Raw genomic sequence first — 25,072 nt, 5'->3', positions numbered from 1 at the left:
GCCGCCGTCTTTGTTGCCCTGAGCTCCTAGTGCGCGTGTGCAGCTCCCGCCCCTCGGACTCTTCCCTAAGGAACTACAATTCCCAATGTGCAGTTCGGCTACGTCGTCCTCAGGGATCCTTCGCTCTCCAGACAACGCTGTCCCAGGGAGCTGCTTAAGCGGGGAATCTTGGTCATCAACTCACGGCGGCGACAGCTGCGGCTTGGTGTCGCTCGACTGGTTCGCCGGGCTCCTATCTCGCAGTGTCATCGCTCTTATATTTCTTTCAGCATTTTCTGCCCGTCTCCCGCAAAGGATGATTCATCTGACTTCCATCTCAAAAGTAATGGGTACCGTGAAAACAATCTCAGTGTCCATCAATAGGAAAAGGATTAAATGAATTTTGGAATACCCGTATGTAATTCTGTGGAGCATTTAAAAAGAATGAGGTGGATCTGTATGTACTGATAAAGAAAGGTGTCCATGATATATTGTTAGGTGAAAATAGAATATTACAGACCAGTGTGATATGATCCTATTTTGTATTAAGGAGAATAAATGGAAAGAAAAAAGTAATGGGGACCAATCTGGGAATTATTATGAGAGGGAAGCAATTGTAGAGACATATAAACGTAAGGTCGCCGAAAACAAAAATGTTAGTTCAGTGGAACGAAGTGAACGATTCTAGAGGTTTAGTTAGTACGTGTTTAGATGTCTATTTTGAAGAATTAATTAGTTTGAATAGGGGCATTCCTAGGTTTTGTACAGTAATCATACCACAGTTTACTGAAAATCCAAACTGGGCCTTTTTTTTTTTTTAACCTACTGGATGTCCCTTCCTTTGGGAACTACTCACTCACCTCTGTTGCCTGTATACCAGTGAGCTGCAAACACTGAACCCAGCAGATCACAGAGATGGTAACATGAGGTTAATATACTCTACTAGAAACTGAAATTTTGGATGGACACACTGCGATAGAAGGTACTAGGAATTGAGTGCTCTAAAGAGCTGGTCTATCAATTCATCTCATTTAGATCCCCAGAGCTGCCAGGTTCCTGGACTGGTCACTTGATAGTGTAGCCTATCCAATAAACTATTCAATCTGTTTCTCTATTTCTCTGGTTCTCTCTCCCTTTCTCCATCTATCTCGCCTTTTTCCTTTCTTCTTTTTCCTTTTACTTGGGTTAGCCATAGTTGTTTCTTGTTCCCTAAAAATAAGGAATCCTAACTGATACAAAGTTCCCATTGTTTACAGAGTGAGATTTGCGAATGATTCATGCCAGCTTCCAAAAATCTCCATATTCTGGCCACAACATTATCTAACTTTCCCGCATCACTACTTCCCTTACAAACATAAATTATTGCAAAAATGACCTGCCCCCTGTTCCCTCCAACTCCTCCCCACCCTTTTCCTGCCTCTGTGCTTCTGCCAGTTTCTCATTTTGAAATGTCCCTGCTCTGTCACATCTCATTAATTTCAGTTCCTGAAGCCCATAGTACTTTTTCTTGTTGTTATGTGAAATCTATAAATATATCATGTAAACAAGATGTATATAACTTATATGTGTAAAGAAAAATAAGGAAACAAACAGCATCCAGTTTAAGAAAAACTAATGTAACTAGTTTCTTGAAGCACTTTGTGAGCCCCTCCCTAATCTCAATTTCATTTCTCCCTCCCTAGAGAAAGCCACTGTCCTGAATTTTGTACTTTTTGTACCTTTGCCTTTCGTTTTAGTTTTGCAATATACATATGTATTTCTAAACAATATATTGTGTAGTTTTGCCTGGTTTTACCTTATGCAAATGCAACCATACCACAGGTATTCTTAATTAGCTTTCTTCTGCTCAATAGTAAGTGTTTGCAATAACTCCTTGTTGATTTGTATAGCTATAGTACATTTATTTTCACTGCTATGTAGTATTCCACTATATGAATTTACAACAATTTATTTTACCATTCGACTGTTGATGGGTATTTAGTTTGGTGCCAGTTTTGTTTTTGTTTTTCCTTGAATAACTTTTTGACTTTGCCAAGACACAGCTCAAAGTAGAGTGGCTCTGGAGTCAGGCTGGTTGTCTTTAAATCCCTGCTCTACCACTTTCTGTGATCTTGGGCTACTGAGTGACTCAGCTTTCACATCTATTACATAATAACAGAGTAGTAGGCAGTGCCTGGAATAAAGTTGCTGCTTGATATTTATTGATTGAAGAATGGTTCTCTCACATCTACACATACACTATAATCCACTAAAATGAATTACTATCAAGTTTCCAAACATTCTTTGCTGTTTCCTAGGACCACAGTTATCCTCAGGTCATTTTTCTTTCCCTTAGAATTGCTTCTCCTCCTACTTCCACTGTCAAAATCCTTCATGGCTTAACTGTAATGTTAATTTTTTTTTTTTTTAAGATTTTATTTATTTATTTGACAGGGAGAGGCACAATGAGAGAGGGAACACAAGCAGGGGGAGTGGGAGAGGGAGAAGCAGGCTTCCTGAGGAGCAGGGAGCCCGATGCGGGGCTCGATCCTAGGACCCTGGGATCATGACCTGAGCCAAAGGCAGACGCTTAACAACTGAGCCACCCAGGTGCCCCTGTAATGTTAACTTCTTGATAAATCCTTCCCTCATCACCTCTTGCAGAAACAATCCTATCTTTTAATTCTTATGACAATTTGGTTGTGTTACTCTCTGGCTCTTTTAACATATTGCCTGTGTGATAGTTATTTAAATACTTTATTTCTTCCTGATATAGATTATGAACTTATTTCAAGACAGTAGCCAAACTTTACATATTTTGGCTTACTTTCTGCACCTAGCCTCATGCCTTGCTTATGGTACTCAATAAATATTAATAATTTGAAAAATAATTCGAACAGGTGATTGTTGTAGGTATCTGTTGCCATATACTAAACCACTCCAAAAATTTACTGGCTTAAGATTATAGCTATTTATTTACTCATGATTCTGTGGGTGAGCAATTTGGCTGGGTTTACCAGGCAATTCTTCTATTGGCCTTGCCTGGGGTCATTCACATAGATGTTAGTCATCTGATGGTTTGATTGGGCCTGGGTAGCCTAACTATCCTCCCTCACATGCCCAGATGGTGGTGGTGCCTGTTGGCTGGGGCATATGTCTCCAGCAGGATATTCCAACTTCTTTACATAGCATCTGGCTTCCAAGAGAGCAGGAGTGGGAGCTGCAGAGTCTCTTGAAGCCTAAACTCCACAGTTGCACATTGTCATTTCTGCTGCATTCTGTTATCAAATCACAAGGCCAACTCCAAAGTAAGAGATGGGAAAATAAATTCTACACTTGATGGAGGAGTGGCAAAGTCACATTACAAAGGGGGTATATATACTTACATATATATATATATATATATATATATATATATATATATATATATGGATGGAAGGAATTATTTTGCCATCTCTGCAAGTAATCTACCATAGTGATTAGGTGTAAAATTTCCTTTTACCTCAAGTTCAGATTTCAGCTTAAATCTTAGATGGATTGCTCATCTAAGAAATCATTTCCCAACCATTTTGCTGAATCATAAAAACCTTCTTAGTTTTAATCATGAGGTAAATTAACACACTTAATTTTTTTTAAGATTTTTATTTATTTATTTGAGAGAGAGAGAAAGCACGAGTAGGGGGAGAGGCAGAGGGAGAAGCAGGCTCTTCAATGCAGGGCTCGATCCCAGGACCCTGGGATCATGACCTGAGCTGAAGGCAGATGCTTAATCGACTGAGCCACCCAGGCGCCCCAACACACTTAATTTTAAGGAGACAGCAACACTGATGATGATTAGTACTACCAGCTAATATTTTTTGAATCCATGTTCTGGGCTAAACAGCTTAACTTATACTGTCTTATTCAACCATCACTATCTGAGTTAAGCATTATTGTCTCATTTTAATTTATTTATTTTTCTTTAAAAATAAGGAACATGAGGCTCTAACAGTTTGTTAAGTAACATCACATATTAGTTAATGACACATACTATATCAGAGAGTTAAGGTAAAAATGTAGGCTTCCAAAGAAAAACATTTTTATATAGTCTGTTTATATATTATTAATTATGAAATAAATGTATCTTTGGTCCCTAGAGCAGGAGTGATCTTTTATTCCTTGGCATCCTGGTGTTGAGTCTCTGGTCTCTGGCTTCCCACTTGCTAAGTCTCTGCTATTCCCTTGTGCTTAGTATTGACTGTGCCAATATACCTTTGCCAATTTTTTTGTATAGTAAAAATATGGGATTGAGAGTCAGAAAGATGGGTTTGGTATTCTGGTTCTGCCAGTTATTAGCTGTATAATATGGAACAAGTTTTCTAACCAGTTAATTCCTCTGTAAAATGGGTGGAATAAGAATTAAATTTCTTTTTTTTTTAAGATTTTATTTGTTTATTTATTTGACAGAGAGAGAGACAGCGAGAGAGGGAACACAGCAGGGAGAGTGGGAGAGACAGAAGCAGGCTTCCCGCTGAGCAGGGAGCCCTATGCAGGGCTCGATCCCAGGACCCCAGGATCATGACCTGAGCCGAAGGCAGACACTTAATGACTGAGCCACCCAGGCACCCCAAGAATTAAATTTTAAAATGAAAGAATTCACTTAAAACCTCCAGCATAATATCTTGATAAATATTGTTTCTGTCTTTTATACCTACAGTGTTGTTCCAGAAATCAGACTTTCCTGGGATTTCAATTTTGAGTCATCTCAATCCACATCTCCTGCCTCTTGGAATTATGTCCCAAGCAAACCCATTTTCTGAAGTGACCTCTTCCTAAATCTGCCTCAAGAGAAATAGTGCCTGGCTGTGATCCTGGCCTTCTAGTCGCCTGGACTGAAGATCCTAACCTGTCATTTAACCTACAGTGTGACGGCCTCCCAGTTTTCAGATGGTAAGAACTTGTGGGACACTTAATCTCAAAGGGAATCTGGTCCAGTTTCACCAGGACAAAAAAGAGGAGCTGAGTACTGTGCTAACTAATCCAGGACATTTGGTCACCTTATCACTTTAACCCATTAATTTGTTTACCAAGTGACTATCACCAGATAGTTTTTTTGGCTATTTTAGCCCTACTTCTCTTCTAAGGAACTCCTCAAACCTTCAGCTTGAGAAATGCTGGATTATTTGAAGTAGGGACCAATGACAGATATTATTTTTATTAAAAGTAAAATAAAATGGCACACTTAGAACCAAGAGATTACTGATTTTGAAAAAGGCAGAAAACAAAAGAGAAATGAAAGACATGGCTGGAGGTAAGGGAGGAGTAGAGTAACAACTGGGGGATTATTATCCTCTAGTTGTGTTACTAAGCAAAAACATAATTGTGGGCAATTAATCATTTCTCTTTATTGAGTCCACATTGTGGTACATATTATTCATTTATTTGTTCAACAAATAGGTATAAAGCACAGACAGCATGCCAGGCAATGAGTAAGGTGCCAAGAATATAATAAGGAATAAAATCAGATTTATTGTCATACAGGAGCTTAAAAACTCAAGTAGCAACTAACAACAGTGGTGAGACATAGAACATATAGAAGTTCCAGGCGTGGCTGTGGAATTCAAAAATGTATGTATGATATGAATGATAAAAATTACGAAAAATTGGAGAGTAGCATCCCCTTATTAAATGGGATGGCTGTTACTTAGCTCTAGCTGATTTTTGCCTTTCAAGAATGTGTGGTGTACTGGTTTCAAGAGATACCAGAATTCTGAATTTTTGTATGGAATCTATGGCTGAGGAGATATTGGTTCAAAATTTAAAAACAAACAAACCAAAACAAAACTGAGACACCAGTTTGAGATTCTCTCGTTTCCAAAGGATTTGTTCCTAGTGAAAGTGTGAATGAGCTCATGGTTTTGAAATAGTAGTAGGTGTAAGAGTATAATTGTTACCTAACCTGCTCAACTTGAATTTTAAAGCTATGATGCTGTAGAGGCATAAGAAGAGGCAGTTAATACAGAATTTGAAATGAATGCCCTAGAATAGCAGTCCAGATTCTCAGAGGGTATATTCAATCATCACTCTAAGTACTTGGTTATAGAAATATAGTATTACATTTCTATATTTATGGTGGGCAGGGCATTGTTACTCTAGCATTCATGAAAAGCAGGGTAATGGAAACTGGTAGCACCAGGTGAATGTTGGGGCACGTAAACAGAGTTGTCTGTTTTCAAGAGTGGTTTCTACCAACTGCAGTGGTTTCAGAAGGCCTTCTTTATCCTTAAGATCCTCCTCTCCACCTTGTCAGGTAAGCTCAAATCCTATATTCTGGTAAGGATACCTAAGTTTCTCCATTTACTCTCCTAGTTAGTCTCCTAGTTTCAGTCTGTGTTATGGCCTCCTACTCCTCCCAGCTTTGCTTAAATACTTATTCTTTGTTAATACTGCTCCAAAGACCCCTACTTACATATATCTCAACCTCATCTGAACTCCTTCAGAATTTATGCTCTATATCATTCAACTTAACCTTTAATCAGCTATTATACTGTCATTTAAATGTATCATATATATGTATATATATCTAATGTAAATGAACCAGAATATAATTTATGAGGGCAGGCACTGTAATTTATATTTATCTTAAATTCCCTGAGAGAGTTTAAGATCCCCAAGATCACCTTCTTGGTGATTTGCTAGAAGGACTCATAGGACTCAGAATATAGTCATACTTACAGCTATGATTTATTACAGCAAAAGGATACAAAGCAAAATTAGCAAAGGGAAAAGGCACATGGGGCAAAGTCTGGAGAAAACTAAGTGCCAGCTTCCAAGAATCTTCTCTCAGTAGAGTCACACAGGACACATTTAATTCCTCCAGCAATGAGTTCTGACAACATGTATGTAATACTGTCTACCACGACTCTCATCACAAACTCAGTGCTTGGGTTTTTACTGGGGCTGATCATGTAGGCACCCTCTGACTAAGATACACCAAAATTCCAAACTCCTAGAAGGAAAGCAGGTGTTTAAAAGAAACCATAGTGTTTGCACAAACAGTTTAAGCCACTCTCATCATTTAGGGAAAGTTTTGTATTTGTGTAGGGAACTGTTTATCATTCAAATTCCCAGATACCAACCAACCTTGCAAGCAGGACTTTCTAAGGACAGCAGTCTCAGGCTGCTCTGTTAACTCTTTTCTGCACACCACCCACAAATACTTGGGTGAAGGGGAGGGTGAACTGGAAGATTTTTCTTTTAATACTATCATACAACTGATTAGACTCATTACTCACATAAATATTCTTCCCCGATCCTTCATGTGTTACGTAGAATAAACTACATATTTTCCAATTACAGAAAACTTACCTAAATATTTTTACCCTTTTTATTTTATTTTATTATTTATTTATTCATTCATTCATTCATTTATTTAAGGGCTTGAGAGCATGCAAACGGGATGGGGGGAGGGGAGAGGGAAAGGGAGAGAGAATCTTAAGCAGGCTCCATGCCCAGCATGAGCCCAATAGGAGACTCGATCCCACTACCCTGAGATCATGACCTGAGCTGAAATCAAGAGTTGGATGCTTAACTGACTGAGCCACCCAGGTGCCCCTACCCTTTTTATTTTAAAGCAAATTCATACTTTTGGGGAAAAAAGTTCAAGCAATACACAAATTTGGAAAGAGCAAAGACTTTCCCTCAACATTTTCCCTCTTAATATTTTGTTGTATATCTCTCCAGGCTTTTTGCTATGCACATACAAATATATACATGCAAAAACAGATTCTTACTAGAGAGAGTTTCCTACAACATGCATTTTTTCACATAAAATTATGCAGCAAATGTTTTTCATACCAGTATCTATAGATCTTTTTCAATTTTTTTCAGTGGTTACACAGTAGTCCATTGTATTGAGATATCATAATTTAACCTATTCCCAATATTTTCCTACTAAAAACTATGGTATGATAAGTATCCTTCTATTCATACATTTTTGTATTTCTATGGGATAAAGTCCTAGAAGTAGAAATGCTGTGTCAAAGTGAAAATTCTGTTTTAGTTTATCCCTTTTATGATAAGTTGTATTAAACTCTTTGCATAACATGCAGTAGTGAATTTATTTATTTATTTCTGAGAAAGAGAGAGAATGGGGAGGGGCAGAGGGAGAAGGAGAGAGAATCCTAAGCCCCTTGAGTCATGGGGCTCAATCTCACAACCATGAGATAATGACCTGTGCTGAAATCAAGAGTTGGGTACTTAACTGACTGAGCCACCTAGGCGCCCCAACAGTGAATATTTTTTGATGGACTATTCAGCATCCATTCCCTTTCTTTCCCTTTCCGACCCATTCTAAGGTTTTCTCTTGTAGGACCAATCCTCTCCCATTACCTAGTGTTCATACAATTCAGGTGGGACCAACTACTACCAGGTCACATCCTTGTCATTGTTCAGGAATGGGCAGTCATTCAGCTCTGTGCTAGTCAACACATGACACCCACTTTATCAAAATAACTGATTCAAGATGGACAGATCAAAGCAAAGTTCAGACTTTTGGTACACGGGTAGACCTAAGAGAAGTGATGCTTTCTGTCTTTGAATATGAAAAAGAAAGCATGTTGTCCTGAGTACTTCTAGCAATGATCTCTTCACCATGAGAAAGCAGCCTGAGAATGAAGCTGATATATAGAGATGAAGATGAAAAAATTGTAGAGAAACAGTATAAAAGCCACAACTAAACCTTGTTAGATACCCCCTTTACTACTGGGATTTTCAGTTGTTACTCAAAAAGTCTTAGTTGTTGTTTAACAAACTGGAGTTGGGATTTGTTACTGGAATCCCAAAGCATATTAACTGATATATTTGTCCTCTATTTATGCATAGCCAGGAGCACAACCTTTGGAATTAGGTGGATCTGGGTTGAAATTTCATCTAGTCATGGGGTGCCTGGGTGGCTCAGTTGGTTAAGCACCTGCCTTTGGTTCAGGTCATGATCCCAGGGTCCTGGGATTGAGCCCCACGTCAGGCTCCCTGCTCAGTGGGGAGCCTGCTTCTACCTCTGCCTCTCCGCCTGGCTTGTGCTCTCTCACTCTCTCTCTCAAATAAATAAAATCTTAAAAAAAATTTTTTTTTCAACTAGCCATATAAGTATGTAACATTATGTTACAATTTTCTTTTCTTTTTTTTTAAGTAGGCTCCATGCCCAGTGTGGAGCCCAACTCACGACCCTGAGATCAAGACCTGAGCTGAGATCAAGAGTCGGACACTTAACTGACTGAGCCACCTAGGCGCCCTGACAATTTTCTGAATCAATTTTTATCATCTTATTTTATGGGGATAATTATATCTACCTTACAAGGGAATTACAGTATTATGTGGTAGAATATGTAAATCACTTCACAGGGTACCTGAACCTAGTTGGACTTCTAATTCAATTTTTGTTCTGCACTCTCTCATATATGAATACATCAGCAATGCATTCTGATAATGATACTATAAAGAAAAACACTTTACACAATAATCTGATATTAAAATTAGGTGGCATAACTACCAATTTCTATTTTGGTGCCGATATTTGTCTTTAAGAAAAGGTTTCAGGGTGTCTGGCTGGCTCAGTCAGTAGAGTATGTGATTCTTGATCTTGGGGTCCTGAGTTCTAGCCCCTTGTTGGGTGTAGAGATTACAAAAAAAAAAAAGAGAGAGAGAGACAGAGAGAGAGATGGTTTCAACATAAATTAACAGGAATGGCTCTGGGTATCTTAAAATTAAAAGATATTAGGGGTGCCTGGGTGGCTCAGTTGGTTAAGTGTCCAATGATCCAGGGGTCATGGGATTGAGCCTCCTGCCTGGCTCCCTGCTCAGCTGGGAGTCTACTCAGCTCCTTCTCCCTCTGCCCCTCCTCTGGCTCATGTATGCACTCTCTCTCTCTGGAATAAATATATAAATCTTAAAAAAAATAAAAGATACCCAAGTTATATATTATACTTATTACTTATTACCCATGACCTATTTATAAACATACATTTAAGTTATTTGGATTCTAAAAAGAAAACATAAAGCATATAATCAACACTTTTTTCTTTAAAGATTTTAAGTAATCTCTACATCCAATGTGGGGCTCAATCTCATGACCCCGAGATCAAGAGTCACACACTCTTCCAATGAGCCAGCCAGGTGTCCCTAAAATCAACACTTTTAGAAATTGAAAATCATTTAGGAAATTTTGAAAAAAATCTAAATATAACCAACCTCTTATGAGAAGTGGAAGAAATAAGGGACAATTTAGGGATTGGAATTGTAGTAAGTTTAGCTTTTTTATTACTCTCATTGCTAAGATCACGTCTGTATCATAAAAATCCAAACACACTCTATTCATACTTTAAAAAGCCCATTTGATGGGGCACCTGGGTGGCCCAGTTGTTAGGCGTCTGCCTTCAGCTCTGGTTGTGGTCCTGGGGTCCTGGGATCGAGCCCCGCATTGGACTCCCTGCTTCACGGGAAGCCTGCTTCTCCCTCTCCCACTCCCCCTGCTTGTGTTCCCTCTCCCGCTGTGTCTCTCTCTGTTAAATGAATAAATAAAATTAAAAAAAAAAAAAAAAGCCCATTTGGCATGTTCTTTGGTATACCAACATTGCTGAGATGATGATAGTGGTAAGGGTGCTTGGGCATGGGGTTTGGTAGTGGAGACAAGGGAGCTATGGGTAAAGTAGTTGTTTTCTTATATCAGCCACCAAAAGATACTTCCTTGGAAAATGATTAACCAAATCTGGAATATATATTTCTAGGTCTTTTTCAGAGGTGGCTGGTGTGCCTCCCCATAGACTGTTCTCAGAGGGCCCATTTACACTCAATAAATTCTATGTATTCTTTTGCAAAGACGTTTGTGTTTGTGTGTATAACTGTGTGATGAATCATGTTCTTTATTTGAGCACTTTCTCACAAATTAATTAAAAGAAAAAAGAATAGGAACAAAAAAGGTAGATTATTATGATAACGAAGCAGTAGTTAGGTACAGATAAAATAGAATGTCTCACTTATATTCATATAGCTTCACACAAAGCAGTTTCATCTATTTTATCTCATTTGATCCTCTTCATGAAGAATTGTTATCCTAATCTATATGTGAAAAAACATGAAGCCCAGAAGAGTTAAATTATTTGCTTACTTCCACATGGTAAACAGTGAAGGAACCAGATTCTAATACTCATCTAATCCCAAATCAAGTGTTTCTTTACTATATATATTGTATTATTCCTAAATAGGTATTGTCTAATAGTTTAATGTTTTATAAATGGAATTTGCACCAAGTCTATAAAAAGGGGGTCAAGCACAGTAATTTTTATTTATTATTCTAGATTCTAGAATTCTAGTTCTAGAATCCTAGTTCTAGAATCTATAAACTACTATCTCCCTAAAGCCCTAAGAAAGACAGTTTAGAGTAGTGCTTTGGTGCAAGTGCTTGCCTTCCCTATAAATTCACTTCTTTTGAAAAAATATTTATTGAATATAAGAAGCAAATATGAAGATGAATATAAGATTTTTGCCTTTGAAGAACTAAAAAATCTAATTGTGTTTAACTGCAAACAATATATAAGGCAGAATGAGGTAAGTGCTGTAATAAAAAGACATAATAGAAGCAGATGAGAGGAGTCCTGAACCAAGTTTGGTATGACAAGTCCAAACAAGAGTTCTTCTCATTCTTTTAATTTATCCCTCTCTAGAGAGTACACATTATTGCAAATTTCTGTCATAATCATAGTTCCCAGGGCCCATCCTCTTCAGAATCTTTAATTTCATATAAGAACTCAGCATTCTGCAGTATCTTCAATTAACCTTATACTTCCTATCATTTTCTTGCTAATCCATTTACATCATTTCTAGCTGTCATTTTTCCCCTCCCATCTCTCTTCTGTGATGGCTTGTTCTCTGAATTTTTCAATAAGTTGTAAATGTAAAAAATTTGGTGAAGCTTTTTTGTAAACCACTTTTATAAGTCTTTTCTAGATTGAGAGAAACCTGGTTGATAGTTAATTGTTCTGTGCTGCTCCCTTTGGTAATCATATATATATGTATCTTACACACACATACATACATAAATTATATATAGCCTTTAGTAGTGTCAGCATATATATCTATATTCAGTTTTGATTATGAATCAAATCCATATATGTTGTGAACCTTATGATGTACTAGGCACTGTGTGAGGTACTAAGTTAAATAAGACAAGGTCCCTGTCTTGAAGAAGCTCAGTCTAGCTTCCCATTTTACTGAAACTGTCAGTACTTACAAAATATAAATTAGCAGCTCTCAGTTACTTTCTGGATTTGGAAATATTTGAGTGTCTACGATGTATTGGGAAATGTATGAATATATGATAATATAGCAATGCACATAACTATTCTCTTAAGTTTCCCCAACTATTCTCTAAACTTATTTGCTGTTATTTCCCACTCCTGAAAAGCATTTAATCTTGAGTTAATATATATACTAGTAAATTTCTATATCGTGTACATATGCATCCACATCTTTCCATCAGTCCTACATGAAAAATCCTCAAAGTGCCATATGTTAACTGTCATCAATTACAGTACTAATCAAGTATCCATTACAAAATTAAACTTTAAAAACGTACCCACAAGTCTAGTTCCTAAATAAAAATTTTTAAAGGTTTTATTTATTTATTTGACAGAGAGACACAGCGAGAGAGGGAACACAAGCAGGAGGAGTGGGAGAGAGAGAAGCGGGCTCCCCACTTCAGCAGGGAGCCGGATGCGATGCGGGGCTTGATCCCAGGACCCTGGGATCATGACCTGAGCGGAAGGCAGACACTTCACGACTGAGCCACCCAGGCGCCCCAACAAATTTATTTTAGATCTTTATCTGCTCAGTTTTTGCAGAGTAGCAAAATGAAGTTGTATTCTACCGTTTTCAAAACTTAACGTTATAATCACAAATGTTTCTGTATTTCTAGTCATGACTTTTAATAGCTTACATTCCCTTATATTGATATGACATATTTAGTCTCCAAACATTTAATATGAAGTTTTCAAATTTTCATATTACAAAGTGCTACTACAAATGGGATTGTTGAATTAAAGGTAGGAACTTTAATGAGTGTATCGCCTGTGTTTACATTAAAATAAATGGAATTTATTGTAATTAGAACAATCCTGTTTGCTATTTACGAATAGTACGTAGGAGGCAAATTATCTTTTGTGTTTTTTACAAATACAACAGTATCAACAGTATCACACTTTGGAAAGCCAGTTGCTTTTTGCTAACTTTGATACAAATGTAAGGTAGCATTAACATCGCATATTCACAGATTTAAGGAATGATCAAAGCTTACCATGAAATCCCCAACATTGCTTCTTCCCCCACCTTTTTAGAGTAAAACACTGACATTCTTTCGTAGACTGCTTAGATTAGGTTTGATTTTTTTATAAGAATCACCCAGCGAAATGGATGATTTCGCTTCCGCGCTGAAGACCTTGCGCAGGAGGTTTCAGGCAGCACTGAGGGCTGCGCGGGCCGAACCCCTGCCAGCTGCGGTGGTCACTGTGTCTGCAGTTGGGGTGGCGCTTGCCTTGGGTAGGCAGGTTGAAGAACTAGTCTCCCGCAACCTTCGGGGCCAGGTTTCGGCCAGGACACTTTGTTGACCACACAGGGCGATACAGACTCAGGACAGGGTCCCAATTCCTCCCCGCCCCAGACCCACTGAGGAGTTCTGCGCAGGCGCGGCAGTTGTGCGACATCCGTCACTTACGGCCGAAGCGGTTTGTGCTGGGAGTTGGTGGCGCGGTGCAGGGCTCTTAAGAACCAGCGGCTTGGGCGCGGGTAATCAGCTCCCTTTCCCCCCTTCCCCACCTCTTCCAGGTTCTTGGGACAACTGCGGAGCTTCCGGACCTGATGCGGGCGCCCCGTCTTGGACTGTCCCACCTGCTCCTCTACTGCTCCGGGTGCTCCCGCGCCCAGGTGGGGGTGAGGGGCGGGGTCGGGGGCTGGGCTGGACTCCATCCTGGCATCTTCATGTTGAAATCTCCCGGTTAACTCACGGTTCTTCTTGTTTTCCAAGACTGGTTTCCGGGGATTGTGACTTGCAGGGTCCGCCATGGAGCCAGAGCAGATGCTGGAGGGACAGACGCAGGTACCAGGAGGCCCTGGCTTCAGGGTGGCGGTGTGTAGCAAGAAGGGGTGGCTCACGTCTCAGTGACCTGTGTTTTGTTTTCTAGGTTGCAGAAAACCCTCACTCTGAGTACGGTCTCACAGACAATGTCGAGGTAATTCGCCCGGTTCTTATGCGTATCTGAACGTCTCTTAGGAGCTGGAGAAAACTTGGGATCCATTTTTACTAGGTTGCTTTGCACAAGGGAAAACTTTATCGGCATGAACTAAATAGTATCAAATTATGGGTAGCCTGTTTTATTAGCGGTGCTAATACTTCGTGGTATACAGACATTCAAATTAGTTTTGAGTCAAGAGGTTGAACTTCTGAAAGTGATAGAAACAAACATGCATTACTAATGGAGACAGTCGTTTTGCTTGGTGGGTATTAATGAATCTGTTGGGATATGTTTTGGAAAAACTGCACATTAAAATTACACCCATTGTCTTTGTAACAGAATAGTGTGCTGGTTGAGTCAATATTTAATAAATGTTGATTTTGCGTTCAGTAGTAGATGCCATTGGAAGCTATAACACACGTAATAGACATTGTTTTTGCCTTACACGGTTAAGTCTGAATTCAAAGAACATATGTGAAAAACATACAAAAGAAGATATATTTTCTTAGAGCTTTTTCATATAAGTGCTAGGAGGTTGTTTAAAAGTAGAAGTTGTTTTGTAAATGAATGAATAAATGCTAGGACAAATGAATTAGCCAAAGCTGGGTGGGCTATGTTAGGAAAATAGAGGTGTCTGGGAGATGTGTGTGTTTTATTGGGGGACAAAGAGCGGAGACATTGCCAGTGATTAAGCTTAGATAAATGTGGGGAGGAGTATTTCCAAACAGAGTAATAATAGTAACAGCTGCTAGTATTTCTTTACTTTTACTGTGTGCCAGGTACACTGCTAAGTAATTTGCATGTCTCTTCAGTCCTGTAAAGCTCGGAGAAATTGAGTAATTTGTGTAAGGTCATCAGGAAGTAAGTGGAGGGCCGTGTGTTAAAGCCAGGCAGGTTGACATTTTTGTGGTACATTTAAATTGTGTTGATGCTCTTGAGTTGCCTGGCATGTGGAATGACCACTCTGTGCCTTATGAAATTGCTAGGAATGTTTCTGGGTTTGATACCTGTATTAAGAAGAGAACTTATTTTCATAATGTAGTCTTTAATTGAACCTGGTGAAGATCCTCTACACCACTTTGTGTTCTATTTATTTAAGAAACTTCTTTATAGACATCAGCAGTCTTTTTTTTCTTTTTTATTTATTTTTATTTTTTAAAGATTTTATTTATTTGACAGAGAGTGAGACAGCGAGAGAGGGAACATAGGCAAGGGGAGTGGGAGAGGGAGAAGCAGGCTTCCCACCAAGCAGGGAGCTCGTGGGAGCTCGACTTGGGGCTTGATCCCACGACTCTGGGATCATGACCTGAGCCAAAGGCAGATGCCTAACGACTGAGCCACCCAGACGCCTCATCAGCAGTCTGATGGTGCTTGTATATGAAGGCAGAGTCATAATACATTAGAGCAGTGATTCCCAAAGGCTTTCTTTCAAGTCCTCAGACCAATTTCCATGGTAAAGTGAGAAAAAAATGAGAGGAGGGAGTGTTTGATAATGATACATTATTTGGTGATTGGTCTTCCTGCTTCTATAATTTTAAAATGCCCATTCTTTGTGAATTAATGGTGGTAGTAAAATAATAGTTTATTTATTTGTAAGTTTTTACTTGGCAAAATAGAGTTAACATCCCTATGTTAGTCCCTTTGTTCATTGTGTAATTTTTAATTTGTTGTGGTATTTGAAAATCTGAAAACCACTACTCTATAGGTGATACTTTTTCTCTTATTCCGTTTTATTTCCTTTATTGGCTTATAAGTTATAATTTCTTTTTAGGTGCTTGCTTTACGGTTTATAGCATGCAAGTCTAACTTCACAATTTACCTTCAAGTGGTATTATTTCTTTTTGTGTATAGTATAAAAACCTTACAACAAGGGCGCCTGGGTGGCTCATTAGGTTGAGGGTGGCTCAGTCGGTTGAGCGTCGGACTCTTGGTTTCAGCTTAGGTCATGATCTCTTGGGTTGTGGGATCTAGCCCCCGGTCGGGCTCCTTGTTCAGCAGGGAGTCCGCTTGAAGGATTCTCTTCCTCTGCCCTTCCCCCTGCTCGTTCTCTCTCTTAAAATAAATAAATCAATCAATCTTAAAAAAAACAAAAACAGAAACCACCAAACCTTACAACAGTATTCTCCCATTTTCTCTCAACTGGCCTTTGTACTGTTGTTACATATTTTACTTCTACTTATGTTATAAATTCTGTAATTCATTATTTTAATTTTTTCTTTAAAAGGTTAATTATCTTTAAAGAGATTTAAACAATAAGAGAAAGGAATATTTCACATTTACCCACATATGTACCATTTACCATATTTGCCATCTTGACTCTTCATTCTTTTTTTTTTTTAATTAAGATTTTATTTATTTGACAGAGTGAGAGCGAGAGCATGCGCTCACAAGCAGGGGGAGCAGCAGAGGGAGAGGGAGAAGCAAGCTCTCTGCTGAGCAGGGAGCTCAATGTGGGGCTTGATCCTGGAACGCCAGGATCATGACCAGAGCCAAAGGCAGATGCTTAACTGACTGAGCTACCCAGGTGCCCCTTGACTCTTCATTCTTTTGTGTAGATCCAGATTTCCTTCTGGCTTAAGGGCTTCTTTTAACATTTCTTGTAGTATAGGTCTGCTGGTAAGGAATTCTTCAAGCTTCTGAATGTCTGAAAAAGTCATTATTTTGTCCTTTTTTTTTTTTTTTTTTAAAGATTTTATTTATTTGTTTGAGAGAGAGAGAGAGAGAAACAGCATGAGAGGGGAGAGGGTCAGAGGGAGAAGCAGGCTTCCCGCTGAGCCGGGAGCCAGATGTGGGACTCGATCCCAGGACTCTGGGATCATGACCTGAGCCGAAGGCAGTCGCTTAACCAACTGAGCCACCCAGGCGCCCCCTTATTCTTTCTTTTTTTTTTTTTTCTTGGTCTTTATTCTTGAGATATTTTTGCTGGGTATAGATTTGCTCCACTGTCTTTTTGGCTGACGCTGTTTCTGACAGGAAATCTGCAGTCACTTCTTTCTTTGCTTCTTCATACTTAATGTGTCTTCTTTTGGTGCTTTTACGATTTTATTACAGCTTTTAAATAATTCGATTATGGTATGTCTTTGTGTAGTTTTTTAAAAAAAAATACGCATCTTTTGCTTAGGATTCATTGAGTTTCTTGGATCTGTGGGTTTAGAATTTTCATGAAATTTGGAAAAATTTCAGCCATTTCTTCAAATATTTTTAAGTACTCTGTAAACTTGATTTACTTATATTTTCCTCTCCCTTCTGAAGGTGTGGAAGATGTTATAATAACTGGTTAATAGGGACGCCTGGGGGCTCAGTCGGTTAAGCGGCTCCCTTTGGCTCAGGTCAAGATCCCAGGGCTCTGGGATCGAGTCCCGCATCGGGCTCCTTGCTCAGCAGGGAGCCTGCTTCTCCCTCTGCCTGCAGCTCCCCCTGCTTGTGCTCTTGCTCATTCTCTCTCGCCCACGCTCTCTCTCTAGCAAATAAATAAATAAAATCTTAAAAAAAAAGAAAAACTGGTTAATGGCATTGCCTGTTCTATCATCTGTATCATTTCTGGGTCTATTTCTGTGAATTGAATTTTTTCCTCATTATGGGTAGCATATCCTGCTTCTTTGCCTGCATGATGATTTCTTTTTGGAGGCTGGGCATTGTGCATTTTACCTTGTTGGGTACTGGTTATTTTTGTATTCCTTCAAACATTCTTTTTTTTTTTTTTAAGATTTTTTTTTTTCATTTGAGAGAGAGAGAGAGTGAGAGAGAGCTCGAGAAGGGGGTGGGTCAGAGGGAGAAGCAGACTCCCCACTGAGCAGGGAGCCTGACTCCGGACGCCATCCTGGGACTCCAGGATCATGACCTGAGCCGTAAGGCAGTCGCTCAACCAACTGAGCCACCCAGGCGCCCCCCTTCAAACATTCTTGAGCTTTGTTCTAGGACACACTTAAGTTACTGAGAAACAATTTGATTCTTTTGAGGTTTGCTTTAAGCTTTGTTAGGTAGAACAAGACCAGCCTTTAATTTAGGCCTAATATCCTCCTCTTTCATCTTCCCCAGTGTTCCATGTCTTACCCAGTTTTCCAATTTTGGGTTCACAGGAACATGAACTATTCCTGGCCTTGTATGAGCTGCAGGGATTATGTCTCCTGCTCATTCCAGGTGTTTTTTTCCTTGGCCTTGGGTAATTTACTGTTATGCATGCACTGATCTCTTTAGTCTCTTTCTGCACATCTCTCTCCTCTCCATGCACTCTGCAGTACTCTGTCCTGCAAATTCTAGTTGTCTTGATCTCCCTGAAGTTTCAAGTCTGGCTTCTCAGCTCAGGGAGACTGCTGGGCTCTGCTTTTCTCTCTGCATTGCCTCCTATAAGTTTTCTAGGCAGGAAGCAGTAAGCTGGGACAATCCTAGAGCTCCCCTTATTTTTTTCCCATTTTTTGTGATCATTGTTGTATACCATTAACACCTTTTACCTTTTGAGGGGGGTAATTTAGATATATATATTTTTAGATTAATTCAGGATTTGGGCTTAAGCATGGAAGTTGGCACATAGTAGATATTCATTAAATATTTGAAATGAAAAGGGGTGCCTGGGTGGCTCAGTCGTTAAGCGTCTGCCTTCGGCTCAGGTCGTGATCCCAGGGTCCTGGGATCGAGCCCCTCATCGGGCTCCCTGTTTGGTGGGAAGCCTGCTTCTCCCTCTCCCACTCCCCCTGCTTGTGTTCCCTCTCTCGCTGTGTCTCTCTCTGTCAAATAAATAAAATCTTTAAAAAAAAAAAAATTTGAATGAAAAAAATGAGGATTTGGTCAAGGGGTTTATTATAAGATCTATAGGAGTTGTTCAGGTGTTGCTGTTTCTTATTGAAGGCATTGGAATGTCATCTAACTGACTAGTTTTTGTCATATATGGGTATTATCTGTTGAAATTTACCAAGGAGCAATAAATTTCTTAATCCATGAGCAAGTAAATGACTATTTTACCATTAGTTAAGTATAGAGCATTATTGTCTTGTCTCAAAATAAGATGGAAAATGAGCGAACTTAGAGTAGTTGGCAGACATAGTTGTGGGAACTATCTTTGGAAACCATGGTATATATATATACACATTTTAGATATATGATTAAAGTTTTTTTATCACTTTTTACAAAATAAAATTGTCTAAAAAAATTAAGTCTAGCGGATGTTTGTTTGTTGTTGTTGACTCATTTATATCCAGTTTGAGTATGATTGAAGTTAAAGTTCAGTTTTTTTTAGTGATTTTATTTTTAAGTAATCTCTTCACCCAATGTGGGGCTCGAACCCACAACCCCTAGATCAAGAGTTGCACGCTCCACCAGCTGAGCGAGCCAGGCGCCCTGAAAGTTCATTTATTTTATTTTATTTTTAAAAATTTATTCATTTGAGAGAGAGAGAGTGAGGGAGCACAAGCAGGGGGAGGGTTACAGAGAGAAGGAGAAGCAGACTCCCCATTGAGTGGGGAACCTGATGTGGGGCTCAATCCCAGGACCCTAGCACCATGACCTGAGCCGAAGGCAGATGCTTAGTCACTTAGCTGGCTGAGCCACCCAGGCGCCCCCAAAAGTTCATTTAAATGAAAATGTTCTTAATAATGTTTTGCCTTTTAGATAGGCACTTATTTCTAAGTTTCTAAAATGGTTGATTTGTAAAAGAATGCAAAGTTTTTCAATAAAGCAGTGTTTGATGCTCTGGATGTTAGATGAATATATGTCAAAGACCTAAAATTTGGGGGTTCTTAGGAGTAGAAAGTATAAGTTGTTTCTTAAACATCATTTAAATATCACATTAATGATCTTTTCCATATTAGTAATTCCCCCATTTTTTGGCTATCGTTTACTTAATATTTTTTCTTGATTCTGTTCACTTTTAAAAATCACGAATGGGGGCGCCTGGGTGGCTCAGTCGTTAAGCGTCTGCCTTCGGCTCAGGTCATGATCCCAGGGTCCTGGGATCGAGCCCCACATCAGGCTCCCTGCTTGGCGGGGAGTCTGCTTCTCCCTCTCCCACTCCCCCTGCTTGTGTTCCCTCTCTCACTGTGTCTCTCTCTGTCAAATAAATAAATAAAATCTTTAAAAAAAAATAAAAAATAAAAATAAAAATCACGAATGCATTTCTTTAAAAAAGAAACAAAGGGAAAAGCATTCTAATTTTGATAGAGGATAACCATAAAAATGAAAACAGTGAATATAAAATGGTGGTAAAAAATTTTAGCTATATTCTATTGCCATTGGAAAGCTCTGAGCCTGGAGCCTGCTCTCTGTTAAGAAGAGAGTTTAGCAAATGTTACAGAAGTGTTACAGACCTATTAGTACCAAAGTGAGTCTTTGGCCTTGATACTGTGATGAAAAAATTGAAACAGGTCTAGCTTTCTCAGTGTGGTTCAGTGCTACTTAGTGTCCTGTACAGATTTTTTGAAGCAAAGTGTAAGAAGGTATTCTTATGAAAAAAAGAGAAAGCACTTGTATTTACTCCTAAACAGGCAGAAAGAAAGGGAGAAAGAGTAGGATCGGGAGATACTGGGGTGTGTGGCTTATTCAGTCGGTAGAGTATGTAGTGCTTGATCTCAGGCTCCTGAGTTCAAGCCCCACATTGGGTGTGGAGCCTACTTAATTAAAATAAGTAAATAAAAGAATGAGATACTATGTTGCCTTCAGAGAGAAAAAGTTTAGAAGGAATTTAGAGACTGGTCTGATTTTATTTTGGCAGAGAGATTTGCTGTTCAATATCAGCTCTCTAGTCATTGATTTGTCTTTTCTATTAGTGTCATATGTCCATTAATTTTTGTTTACCACTCAAAATAATCTAGTTATTTGTAATATACATGCATGTTTTTTGAATCTACTAGAGGATAGTAGACAATGAGAAGATGAATGCAGAAAAGTCATCAAAACAGAAAGTGGATCTCCAGTCTTTGCCAACTCGTGCCTACCTGGATCAGACAGTTGTGCCTATTTTATTACAGGGACTTGCTGTGCTTGCAAAAGAAAGGTAAGATAATAGTGTCTGCAAATGGAGTTACCAGAGAAAGCTAAATAAAGACTTCCCTAATTGAAATATCACTAGTTTAAAAAAAAGAGAAAAAAAGGAATATCATTAGTTGTGTTATTTATAAAATATAAGAAATTTATGGATATTAAGAGTAAAAAAAAATAAGTCAGCCATAATATCATCCATTCAGACACTTTCATTTCTCTCTTCTAGTGTTAGATCATCTGCATATTTGTAAAGCTTTGTAATCATGGTATACATGTAATTTTATATGTCCTTTGTACTTAATATTATAACATAAAACTTTTTCCATATCTCTGCATAGCCTTTGTGATTATAATTTAATTATAACAATACCGCAATTAATTTAGCCATTTTCTCGTTGTTGAACTCTTAGGTCCAATTTCCTTTGTTAATCTAGGTTAGCAGGCAATTTATATGTTTTCATGCCTCTTTTGCCTTTGTTTAATTACTTTTTTTAAGATTTTATTTATTAATTTGACAGAGACAGCGAGAGAGGGAACACTGCAGGAGGAGTGGGAGAGGGAGAAGCAGGCTCCTCTCTGAGCAGGGAGCCCGATGCGGGGCTCGATCCCAGGACCCTGGGATCATGACCTGAGCTGAAGGCAGATGCCTAACGACTGAGCCACCCAGGCGCCCCTTTAATTACTTTCTTAGGATAAATTTCCAAGAGTTGATTTGCTAGTTTGAGGAACATGACTATTACAGTGTTTGACACATAAAAACACTTTTCTGTCCAAAAGTTTATCCTTAAATTTCTTCCACTATCATAACATCAACAGCATGAGTAGTATTATAAACTTTTCTTGCCAAGCTCTTTTGATTTGTATTTCTTTGTTAGCAACATTACAGTTTTTTTCTGTACATGTTTTTTCCTTATGATTCTACCTAAGTTCTTTTTGTATAAGCAAATCCAATAAGAAAAATGTTGGTTATGTGTATAAAATAGAATTTGTTTATGACTGCAGGATATGTCTTGGCTCTAATACTGTCAATTAAAATATGGGCATATTTTATATATTTTTTTGTTCTTTATCTACAGAAGGTCGATATAGGGGAATTATGAATATTGCTTTAAATGCTAGAAGGAAAAATTTGAAGTTTTAAAGTAACATGCTATTAGTAAATACACTTTTTAAGTAAGGAATTCTGGCAAAATTATTCATGAAATGAATCATAAATATTATGTGAAAAATTGTTTATGTCTAGGCAGTTCAAAAGACTGTTTAAAATGCTAAGGGAATGTTTTGAGATCATTGTAAATTAATTCTAAATATGCCTTTTCTTTCTTTTTTTTTTTTTTTCTAGATTTTATTTATTTTTCAACAGAGAGAGAGAGAGACAGCGAGAAAGGGAACACAAGCGGGGGGGAGTGGGAGGGGGAGAAGCAGGCCTCCCGCCGAGCAGGGAGCCAGATGTGGGGCTCGATCCCAGGACCCTGGGACCACGACCCGAGCCGAAGGCAGACACTCAATGACTGAGCCACCCAGGCGCCCCTAAATATGCCTTTTCATAGTAGGATTTTAAATAGCTGATTCCCCCAACTTTTCATCTTTCGACTTGTTTTCTCAGCAAGAATAATTTATGGAAAAGTGATAAATATGACTATATCTTTTGTTAACATTTTTCCTAGTTTTATTGAGAAATAATTGACATATATCACTGTATAAGCCTAAGGCATATAGCATAGTGGTTTGATTTACATATATTGTGAAATGATAACCACAGTGGGTTTAGTTAACATCCATCATCTCACACAGATGCAATAAAAAGGAAAAAAGAAATAAAAAGAAATTCTCCTTGTGATGAAAACTCTTAGGTCCTTCCCTCAACAACTTTGCTGTCTGTCACACAGCAGTGTTAGCTGTGGTCATTGTAGCGTACATCATAGCCCTGGTGCTTACTCGTCTTGTAACTGGAAGTGTGTTCCTTTTGACCACCTTCCTCCAATTCCTCATTCTCCCACCACTTAATTTTTTTTTTTTAAAGATTTTATTTATTTATTTGACAGAGCTAGAGAGAGAGAGAGAAAGCACAAGTAGGCAGAGCAGTAGGCAGAGGGAGAGGGAGAAGCAGGCTTCTGTTGACCAGAGACCCAGGACCCTGGGATCATGACCTGAGCCAAAGGCAGATGCTTAACCGAATGAGCCACCCAGATGCCCTTACTACCTCTTGATTTTAAAATATGTTTAACTTCTCAGTTGCACTGTGTGGTAGCAGTATTAGAACTATTAGTGATTTAAGTATTTGAAGTAAAATAGAGGTGCCTTTTTTTTTCTTTTTTTTTTTTTTAAGATTTTATTTACTTGTCAGAGAGAGAAAGAGAGACAGGGCACAAGCAGGGGGAGTGGCAGGCAGAGGGAGAAGAAGGCTCCCTGCTGAGCAAGGAGCCCAGTGTGGGACTTGATCCCAGTACCCTGGGATCATGACCTGAGCCAAAGGCAGACGCTTAACCGACCGAGCTACCCAGGCATCCCTAGAGGTGCCTTTTTAAAAAGAAACATACCAGTACTTGTCCAAATGAATATTGAATCCTTTGATTAGTTTTTCGGGTGTTGATCCACTTGTCTCAGTGATGCTACAGCCATTTTCCCATATTGTTTTTGTACTCTTATTGAAGGGTAATACCTGCGGAAAAAATTGTGCATATCGTAGGTGTATGGTTTGATGAATTTTCAGAATCTAGACATATCCACATAACTTGCACTCAGATCAAGAAATGAATACTGTCAGGACCCCAGAATTCTCCCTCATGACCCCTTTAAGTCATTATCCCCCCTGGGTAATCGTCATCCCATTGTCAAAAATTACATTTTTGAAACTTGTGTTTTAGAATTGTGTTTATAGCCAGATTTAACCCATACAAAACTTTCAGTCTCTTTTAACTATGTTGTTGACTAACTTACTTGCCTGTTTTACTTAACCGTATTTACCACAAATGGCCTTTGAGTATAAAATGAAAATTAATCTGAAAAAGATGTGTTTCTATTATGGAACAATACATTTAAGTTAATACACTTAGAATATAAATTTCTAAATTTTGGATTTCTTTTCCCTTGCAGACCACCAAATCCCATTGAATTTCTAGCATCATATCTTTTAAAAAACAAGGCACAGTTTGAAGATCGAAACTGACTTATTGGGAAGAACAGAAAAATTTGGTTTCTACTGTAGATTTACATGATTAAGAGGCAGCTTTAATTGCCATGATTTTCCCCCCTTTTTGGAAGTATAAGAACCTTCAGGACAACAGAACTTATTTCCGGAATTGCAGAAGAAAACATATATCCCTTATTTTGATTTAATCACCATACTTATTTAATGAGTGTATTCTGTGCAATTTTTTCTCAGATTGTCTTTAACTTTGTTTTTAAAATGACCTTCAAAATAAACTGTTAAAACGTCATTATTTGAAAGTAGTTTTTGTTTTATATGACAAATATTTTATATGGTTCAGTTATTTTCATGAATTGCTTCTTTCTTGGGTCTTAGAATGCTGCAGAATTTTACAACAGCATGAATATACATCAGAGTCAAGTTCAACCTAAAAAAAAATCTCAGCCAGTTTTTCTTGGACCTCTTGGAGGGTGGGATCTGGGCATTTTCAGTTTTTAACATCACAGGTGACTCTAATGAACAATGAAGTTAGAGTATTGATATAAGCATTGTGGAGGGTGTGCAATATCCTTCATTGCTATAAACCTTTACGGTAGTAATATAATAATAGCTGTCTTTTATTGCAATTCTATGTATCAGGCATAAGTACTATTTTACTTAAATTATCTTTAATATAGCAACTCTACAAAGTAGATATTGTTATTCCCATTTTGCAGATGAGGAAACATTT

General features: G+C 38.4%; 1 protein-coding gene across 3 annotated transcripts; it reads left to right on the top strand.

The window, feature by feature from the left end:
• The first annotated feature begins 107 nt into the window (after nucleotides 1-107).
• Nucleotides 108-24,631, top strand: DPY30 (dpy-30 histone methyltransferase complex regulatory subunit). Of its 3 annotated transcripts, XM_032410250.1 has the most exons (7): nucleotides 108-322; nucleotides 4,655-4,887; nucleotides 13,813-13,911; nucleotides 14,012-14,083; nucleotides 14,169-14,216; nucleotides 21,062-21,204; nucleotides 24,288-24,631. In XM_032410250.1, the coding sequence occupies exons 4-7, from the start codon at nucleotides 14,048-14,050 to the stop codon at nucleotides 24,358-24,360; spliced, it is 300 nt and encodes a 99-aa protein (XP_032266141.1). In that variant the 5' UTR covers nucleotides 108-322; nucleotides 4,655-4,887; nucleotides 13,813-13,911; nucleotides 14,012-14,047; the 3' UTR covers nucleotides 24,361-24,631. The 3 variants fall into 3 exon arrangements, with proteins under 3 accessions (XP_032266141.1, XP_032266142.1, XP_032266140.1); XM_032410251.1 differs by lacking the exon at nucleotides 108-322 and having other exon boundaries at nucleotides 4,641-4,887; XM_032410249.1 differs by lacking the exons at nucleotides 108-322; nucleotides 4,655-4,887; nucleotides 13,813-13,911 and adding an exon at nucleotides 12,855-13,773.
• The last annotated feature ends 441 nt before the right edge of the window (nucleotides 24,632-25,072 follow it).

Source organism: Phoca vitulina, unplaced genomic scaffold, assembly GCF_004348235.1.
Source record: "Phoca vitulina isolate PV1807 unplaced genomic scaffold, GSC_HSeal_1.0 scaffold12, whole genome shotgun sequence".
In the NCBI taxonomy this organism is placed as follows: Eukaryota; Metazoa; Chordata; class Mammalia; order Carnivora; family Phocidae; genus Phoca; species Phoca vitulina.
The sequence above is the reverse complement of the archived record's forward strand: the minus strand, read 5'-3'. Positions and strand labels throughout refer to the sequence as shown.

What these genes read in the sequence shown, in the direction of transcription:
- DPY30 (XM_032410250.1), top strand. Translation starts at nt 14,048, where the DNA reads ATGGAGCCAGAGCAGATGCTGGAGGGACAGACGCAG. An exon ending in TGCTGGAGGGACAGACGCAG is followed by an intron (nt 14,084 to 14,168) that starts GTACCAGGAGGC and finishes TTTGTTTTCTAG; the next exon opens with GTTGCAGAAAACCCTCACTC. An exon ending in GTCTCACAGACAATGTCGAG is followed by an intron (nt 14,217 to 21,061) that starts GTAATTCGCCCG and finishes TGAATCTACTAG; the next exon opens with AGGATAGTAGACAATGAGAA.